Below are 8,943 nucleotides of genomic sequence, written 5' to 3' on the forward strand. Positions count from 1 at the left end.
CATTGTTAATGTCCGTGAATGAGCACAAAATGACAGTGTTTATTTTGGGGTGCGCATAACAGCTAGAAGTAGGTGAATTTGCAGATATGGAATCTGTGAATAGTGAGGATCATTGCATGTGCAGTATTGGAGCACTCTGGCATCAGAGTCTATAACACTGCCTGCTGCAGAATCCAAACTGTTTGTGCAGGTTGCTGAATGCAGGAGGGTGTGTCTCTTCCTTCCACATGTACAAAAACAAAACAACAATTAATACTGTTTAAAATTCTCATGTGCATTCTCAGGATATTTACAAGTTTCACGAACTTCAGGCTCAAAGTGAACATGATGGTGAGCCGCAGGTTTGGTTTTGAGCTCCGTTGAGAAGAAGATAAATAAAGAAATGAAAAACAACCTTAATTCTTGAATATTATATGTGTCTGTGCATATGAATAAATATATATACACAACTATAATAAAAATAAAAATTAAGCAAATATGTACATGCACACAAAATTTTCTAGACACAATATAATCCGCAACAATGAAACATTAGGATACAGAACAGGGTCTCTGGTGGAGCTCCTGGGCAGGAAGAGGAAAGCAGAGGTTCTAACAAGAATTGCCTCCCAGCCCCTCTCTGCACCTGCTGCAGGCCTCAGCCCTTTACTTTGTGGGTCCTGATCGCCCTCTGGTGGTTACGGGCCTCCGTGCAGGGAGGTTTGTGTCTGGCCTCACACTGACTTCCCCTCACTGTGTCTTTCGCACAGTAATACACGGCGGTGTCTTCAGTTGTCAGGCTGCTCAGTGATAAATAGACTTGGCTCTTGGAGGTGTCCCTGGTGATGCTGAGCCGGGACTTAAGAGTTGGGTTATAATATGTGCTTCCACTATAACCCATCTCACCAACCCACTCCAGCCCCTTTCCTGGAGCCTGTCGGACCCAGCCTACACCATAACTGGATAATGAGAATCCGGAGACAGTGCAGGTGAGGGAGAGAGTCTGGGAGGGCTTCACCAGGCTGGGTCCCGACTCCTGCAGCTGCCCCTGGGTCAGGACGCCTGTGGACAGAAAGAACCACGGTGACTCATGGGCTCAGATGCAGCTTCCCCGTGTGTTCATGGCTGAATCCCTGAGACACTCACCTCTGGGAGCTGACACCAGAAAGAGGAAGAACCACAGTGGATTCATCTTCTTGCAGATGAGATTCATCAAGCCCAGAAAATGTCTTCAAGCATGAGGAGAAACCCATATTTAAGTGAACAGGTACTTTGTTTTTACCTTGTGGTCTAAGGGGATATTTGCATATAGGAGGGACCTTTTTATAAAAAGCATCAAGTAGTGAAGGGATGTCCCTGTATCTGGGGCTCCCCCCGTGAGCAGGGTGCTGACTGTGCCCTCAGAGAACTCAGCCCCCACCTGGGGTCCCCCTCCTGAAGCCTGGGGGACTCTTTGCCCAGGAATGAAATGATGCTGAAGGGCTAGTCAGGAAATCAGCTGTGCTCTAGGATTAATGGCAGATTTGGGGAATAGACTTTAATCCCATGGATGTATATATTTCACATAAATACCCATCAAACATTCAGGGTCCTCCAAGTTGTCTGAAACAAACTAGTATTTTTTGCCCTTTCTGCATTATCTCATGTTTATTTCCTGGATATGCAAGTATTTGAGAAAAATCATACATGTAATAATCACATTGAATTCAGACAAAGTTAGGTAAAATTTAATGTTAATCATAATTCACAACGGACTTCGTGTTTCCCTTAACTAGGGTGAACATTTCTTCACCTGAAATAGTTTAAATATGATCAAGAGTTGCTCTGGAGGTGGATTTATTCATAACAACTAAACACACAGCGTATTTTGTGGACAAGGCAGTCATTCTTGCTGAGATGGTCATGGTTCCTAGCACTGCTGACCTGGCCAGTAGCCTGACCTGCCTTTTTCCTGTGCACAACTGAGTGTCTGCACGAACACCGTGAGCTTCAGGGCTCCTTCCTTAAGGGTGGACATTGAGGAATCCCCATTGCTACCAAGGACTAAGAACAGACAGTTACGGGAGTCTCCTCAGGACTCCAATATGCTGGGCAGGTGACCTGGTCACAGTGCACAGACTCACTCCTTCTAGAAGTGTTCATTTCTAACTCTGTCACTGCCACTGACATTGTAGCTCACGGAACACAGTTCCCACTGCAATGGATGAGAGAACATGCATGATTCTTGGAAGTAAACCTTCACAGTGAATGGCTTTCAGAGTATGAGGGTGTCATGGTCAGAGGAAAGCCCCCACTTCAGGAAGCAGGTTCCCTTGAAAATTCCACCTGAGAGCAGCTTTCCCGAGTCCCAGGGTCAGTGAGTCCTGGAACTCTGCCTGAGGTCATATAAGTAAGCGGTGCTGGAGAGCAGAGCGCAGCTCCATCCCATCTCACTGTGGGCACTGAGGATGTGGCCTCACCCCCTGCATTTCAGTCTGCAAGGATGTAAATCGGGGATCACGATGGTGATGGTCTGTCTGAAATTTATAGTGGGGTTGCCAGGGGTGTTGAATGTTGTCATCAGTGTCATCAGTGGTGTTATCTCCCCTGGGAACCAGAAAGACCAATGTGAGGCCCCATCTCTGACGGACACCCTTGTACATGTAGCACTGGCTCCACTCCTGCCCTGAGAGGTCACACCTGTCAGCTCTCCCTCAGCCCAGTGATCTCACCTGTACACTGACTGATGTCGAGGCTGCTGTCTATGAGAAGATATTTACTCCATACTATTTCATGAACAGAGTACTATACTTCTTCTAGCTTTTCCAATACTATTTGCAGAGTAAATAAAATACTAAAGAATCTTCCTGATTGAATGTCGATAATAGGAGAGCCAACCAAAGTAATATGGACAAGAATCACAGGACAAGTCTGGACCCTGTTGTCAGGACCTAAAAATTGAGCTGATATGCTGTGTGATAGGGGAGTGGAAGGGATGGCATCTAAAACCTAGAACCAGGTAAGCCTATATTTCACCACGTGGAAAAAGGGCCTGCATTTATGCACATGCCCCAGCATGTGACCACCCCTTCTTGAGCTGGTGGATTTGAGGAGATCCATCCAAATTCATGTTAACATAGAAGAATATATAACAGGTTTCTTTACATTTCAGTGGTTGCGGATGTGTTGTTAGGGTCTATTTAACCATAGGAGAAATGTGTTAGGTCACCAGGAGTAAAAAGAAGATATTTTTTCTTTGTGGAGGTAATTGCAGGCCATTATGTCTGGAGACTAGATCATATAATGCTGGAGAGAATACCCATTAGAGATGACCAATGGGTGATGGTAAAAAAAAGTGGTGAGATTTAAGTCATATTGCTTTGCAGGTTACCAGTGATGGTCACAGCAAGAGGGTCTGACCACTGTGATCGGAGGGAGAAGGATTGACGGTGGTGGGCTTCATGGTGACCATGTGGACAGGTCCTTCTGATGGTCTCTGTGATTTCCCTCATAAAATCTTGAGAGTATAAGCTCAGAATGAGGTGTGGACTTCAGGAACATTGTGACCAAATGGATTAGGTCATTTTGTATCTTTGTTAGAATCACTGAGCAAAGAAGAAGCAGTAACTATACTTGGAAATCAGCAGTGTCCTCCTGTGATATTAGATTTGTTGCCTTAGATGTTACTGAATGTAGAGAGATTCGCTGTCCTCACATTTCATCTTCTAGGTCCACTTGGAATCCAGTATCAAATGTGAGGAATGTATATGAAACATTTATTATGAAACAACGTGGTATCTAAATTTTAAGAGGTATAAGTCAAGATTATTGAACTGTGTTACTGAAATTGTAATTGTCAAACTCTTCTCTGGGGCAACATAAATTAAAATTAATAATAATAATTCAAGGTATTAATTTTGTTTTCAACCATTGCTAAATCCATTGAATCATTCAAGTAACAATCATTCATAAACTCAGATCCATCACGGGTAAAATGTATTGTTAGAAAACGGTCATTCTAACTGATGAAATCTCACTCTCTCCTCAAGGATCTGTGTCTCTGTGGACACGCGGCACAGTTCTCATCAGCAAGACAGGAAGGAGGGTATGTTGGTACATTTCTATTTTTCCAGAAGAGCATCTCTGAAGAAGTCCCCCCTCTGTTTACCCATTGCATCCTTGTAGTATCTGAAAGAGGCCTTTGAGTGTACTGTGACATGTTCCCACATAAAGTTCCCATGGCTTAGGAAGTGAATGTTTAACTCCACTTTTCATTGTAATAGAAACACAACAACTAATAATTGAGAAGCATAAAAAATACATTTAAAATTTACCCAAAGGCAAGCTAGAGATTGGCAGAAAATATTTGCAAACGAAATATGTAGTATATCTGATTGTTATCTAATATGTGCCAAGAAGTCTTAAACTTAACAATAAGAAAGAAACAAAACTATTAAAAAATGGGCTAAAATCCTTAACAGACACCTGACCAAAAAGAGAAAGAGTTTGCAAATAAGGCTATGGGAGAACATTTATCACAGGGAAATGCCAATCAGAACAAGGACATATCCCTGAAAACTTACAAGTGTGGATCAAGTCAGGACTCTGAGAACCTGAAACACTGGGAGGATGTGGAGTGGCAGGGGGCCCATTCACTGCAGGTGGGGATGCAAAACGGAATGTACCCTGGGAGCTATTCTGGTGGCTTCTTGCAAAACTAAACATACTCTTATCTGTGTTGCAGCAATAGTGCTCTTTTGTATGTACCTGAAAGACAATAAGACTTTAGTCCAGAGAAAACCCTGCACACGATGCATACTTAGCTTTATTCATATTTGCCCAAATTTGGAAAGGACCAAGATGCCCTTTCCTAGGGAATGACTAATAAACTGTGTACATCCAGACAATGGACACTGAAATGTCACAGCGATTTGGAAGAAATATTGAAGGGTGAGATGGAAATGCAACGAAGAGATGCCAGAAGAGCACAACTGGCAAGGTGATGTCAGGAGTGTGAAAGTGGCCCGTGAGGACTGAGGGTCCTAAGAGGTTGTACAGAACGAGGCTGAAGAGAAGACAACTTGGATTTGTCAGGAGGGAAATCTCCTCCTCTGCCCCTCTTGAGTTCCTGAGGCTGGACTGATAATAAAACTAACAAAGACAGATTAACAGGAGAAAAGAAAACAATTGTAACCATGGGCATGGGCCTGCCATAGGAATGGACCCAGAAGTGAGCAAAGCAGGCAGCGTTGATATTTGTAGACCAAGACCCAATATTTGCGAGGAATTGGTAGAAGGAGGAAATGTATGCTTTTGGTGTGCAATTAGTGAAGAAGCTAAGCAGAGTTTGGGCCGGCATAGTCATTACAGAAGGAACAAGGTTTGTTCATAGAGACTTCCAGGCCTGAATTCCCCGTCCCTGGTGATAAGAGTGTCCCTGTGTAATGGAAAGCAGGGTCCAGCTGCTCGGTGCTGAAAAGCCAATAAAGCGGCGAACTTGGTAGAAAGGAGAGTTTGCTTTATTTTGGCTCCCTGCAACCGGGGGTGGGGGACAGACTTCTCTCCAAAGGCTATCCCCCACTGAGAATCTGTGGGAAAGGGCTTTTATAGGTGGAAGGAGGGGGCTACAGGCAGAAACAGCAGAGTCAACTCTGACAGTCGTCTTGAAATTGGTCATGTGGTGGTCTGATCAGCCTCATGTTGATTGTTTTACGTAGAGTTAATCTTCAGTTCCAGGGTCGGTTTGTTCCCATTTCTCTGAGTCCAGTTCTTGGAATTGTGGCAGCTTATGTCATGGCTACAGTCTGCTCATCATGCAGTTAACTTCTTCTTTCTGGTAGGAGTTTCAGTATCTACAAGACAGCTCAAGGGACATGGACAAGAATATTGTCTATAGCCCTGGAGGCGGAAGTAAAGGTTCTTGATTTGCTTAATTACTAAACTATTATTATTTCGTTTTGTTGGACAGTTTTCGTTTCTTTCTAGATTTTCTCACTTCTCTGATTAAACTTACTCTTAGGCTAAATTTTTGGCACAGATAAACGGCAGGCAGAAGGCATGGGGTAAAGGACCATTTCACTTCCACCTCCAGGTATAGGGAGAGCACCTTTCACGTGGGAGGTTTATTTCTTGCTTCAGGGTGACAGGGAGGAAGGTCAGAATATCCCTCTGCATTGGCTCTGTCTTAAGGCACTTGGAGGCATATTTTGGGGTGGGCTACCCTGAGGCCCAACACTCAGGGCCTCTTTTATTATTTTGTTTCTACATATGCACACCAAGCATGTGATGTAGGTGTCGGATTACTTGAATCTTACAGATGTGAAGCTAAACTGCAGCCTGGAATTGGCAGGTGATGTGCTGAAGAACACACAACAGGGCACAGTGAGACCTCCTTTCGAGGCCTGGGCTTCTCCACTCGGGACCTGGCCGCCCCTGCAAAGGTTCCTGGACAGAGGTGGGTCTGCCTGTGAGGCTGCAGGACTCTTCGTGGAATGAGAACCTGTGTGACTTTCCTGCATTTTAGCGTTCACCTACGATGCTGTGGTGAAGAAAGGAGAATAGATTTCTTTTCAGCAGCTTCTGAATATTCATGTTATTATCCACCTGACTATAAAATTTCCTTACCGACTACATATGCGTCTATTGGTAATAGCTTTGACAGTGAATATTTTACATAAAATAAACTGCACAGTAGAACAGGATGCAGGTATTATCTAAGCGTACAGGGGTTCTGTTGGACCTGGAAGCAAGGAGCACATGTAGAAACACCCCTACCCACGTCCCCTCTAACTGGCATCATTCCCTGTAACCCAGTGAGGATCAGGTGCTGCTCAGGTCATTTACATTTCTCATGCAAGAGGTTAGCAGGCAAGTCAAGAGCCACCATCCTGGCAGGGACAGCTGGTCTACCAGTAGGGCAGGGCTAAGGTATCATAATGAGGAAGGAAGAATCTTTTCAACTCTTTATACATCCGCTGGGATAGTTCTGAAACAGGTCAATTTAGACAAGATTTAGACAAGCGAAAACCTGAATATCTTACTTTGAGGCTCTGACTTTCATAGATGATATTTCCCCCCACTATTTCGAAAAGTCTTTGTAATTCTGAGCCTGAATGTGTACGTAAAGAACCATGGATGAGTACAGAGAGGTTCCCCAGGGAAAACTGCTATATGGAGAGGAAACCCCAGACCCTGACAGGAAAGCAGCCCTTAACTACCATCTGCACCTGCTCCCGGGGCTGAAACACACAGTTGTATGTCTTGAGTGCCCCCTGCATCCCCGCTCCTGTCTCCCTGAAAGGAGGTTTGTGTCTGGGTTCACACTGACTTCCCCTCTCTGTGTATCTTTCACACCGTAATACACAGGCGTGTCCTCAGTTCTCAGGTAGTTCATTTGCAGATACAGCGTGTTCTTGGAGTTGTCTCTGGAGATGGTGAATCGGCCCTTCACAGAGTCTGCATAGTATGTGCTACCACCAGTACTACTAATAACTGAGACCCTGTCCAGCCCCTTCCCTGGAGCCTGGCGGAGCCAGCTCATGGGATAGCTACTGAAGGTGAACCCAGACGCTGCACAAGAGAGTCTCAGAGACCCCCCTGGCTGCATCAGGCCTCTCCCAGACTCCACCAGCTGCACCTCACACTGGACACCTGCAAACACAGAGACATCCTGGTCCGGAGACTGTCACACATCCACTGATTCCCTCACTCACATCCACTCACATCCTCAGTATCTCTTGCTCTCCATAAATTACCTTGTAAAATAGCAACAAGGACAACACAGCTCAGCCCAAACTCCATGGTGAGTGTTCTGTCCTGAACCCCGAATGGGAGCACCTGCGAATCCCGGGCTGGAGCTCCTCTCCCAGAGCTGCAGGGCCAGGGCTGGGGCTGCTTTATATCAGCAGAGGAAGGACCTTATTTGCATGACCTTCTAGTATATAAGAGGCTATGTCATTGAATGTCCTCACAAAGGGGAGGGTCTCAGAGCAGGTGTGAGAGTCTCGGATTTCGTGGTGTTGATAGCATTTGGGAAATATAACTTTCATTATGTGATTCTTCCAGAGTAAACACTTAGGATCCATATGTCATTTTACATATGCACACACATCCTGTGATGTAGCTGTCATTGTTACCCTCATACTAGAGGTGTAAAGTACACCCAGAGGTATAGAAGTTTTGTGGAGTGTCCCGGAATAAATATGGGGTGACCGTTAGATCCAGCATCTGCCCCTGTGCTCTGGGCCAGCCTGCTCCCTTGAACCTATTCCAGGACAGAGTTGGACTTGCAGGATGAGGTTTGCAGATCCCCCTCCTGTAATGGGATCTTTATGACGTTGCTCTATTCTACTGTTTACCTAAAGTACATGGAGGGGGTCAGGGTTCATGAGAAGTATTTTCAAGAGTCTCTTATGTTTCAATATCTTTCCGTCACTCCTTCCCTCGCAAGTCATGCATTTCTTTATCTGTAATTACTTTAATGAGGTTCTTGACATATAATAAAGCGCACAAACTCAGAATGAGCACTCTGATAAATACTGACGTAGGCATCAGCATTATCAGGAGAGAACAAATCAATTCCTCTCATTATTTTCAGTAGTTTCTGGGTTTCCTCCTTCCTGTCCCTTCTTATCTTCCATCCTGTCCCCACATACCCATTGATCTTCCCTTGTTACTTCAGGTTACTTTTCATTTTCTAGAATTTATAAAAGTGCGATCATATTATCTGTATTTTTATTGTTATGGCTTATTTTACTCAGCACAAATAGTTGTGAACACTATCATGTTTTGTGTGTATCAAGAATCCTTGGTTTTAATAACAGGTGGCATTTAAAGAATGATCATAGCATGATTGGCTTATTTATTAAGCTCATGTGTGATATTGGAATTGTTTCCAGTTTCTGGGTGTTACAATAAAGCTGATACTCGTCTTGGAGATGTAGAGAGATGAGAACCTGAGAAAATGCTTCTTGTTAAAGGTTCTTA

The 8,943-nt window shown here is 44.4% G+C and overlaps 2 gene segments (V, D, J or C); both read right to left on the reverse strand.

The window, feature by feature from the left end:
* Window positions 1-637: 637 nt before the first annotated feature.
* Window positions 638-1,201, reverse strand: LOC130707578 (immunoglobulin heavy variable 4-39-like). The segment is given in 2 exon segments: window positions 638-1,041; window positions 1,126-1,201. Coding segments are annotated over 2 exon segments (471 nt in total).
* Window positions 1,202-1,888: 687 nt separating this feature from the next.
* LOC130707579 (immunoglobulin heavy variable 3-23-like) lies at window positions 1,889-7,758 on the reverse strand. The segment is given in 4 exon segments: window positions 1,889-2,022; window positions 5,170-5,274; window positions 7,303-7,608; window positions 7,713-7,758. Coding segments are annotated over 4 exon segments (591 nt in total).
* Between the last annotated feature and the right edge of the window lie 1,185 nt (window positions 7,759-8,943).

The sequence above is a fragment of the Balaenoptera acutorostrata genome, chromosome 3, assembly GCF_949987535.1.
Source record: "Balaenoptera acutorostrata chromosome 3, mBalAcu1.1, whole genome shotgun sequence".
NCBI lineage: Eukaryota > Metazoa > Chordata > Mammalia > Artiodactyla > Balaenopteridae > Balaenoptera > Balaenoptera acutorostrata.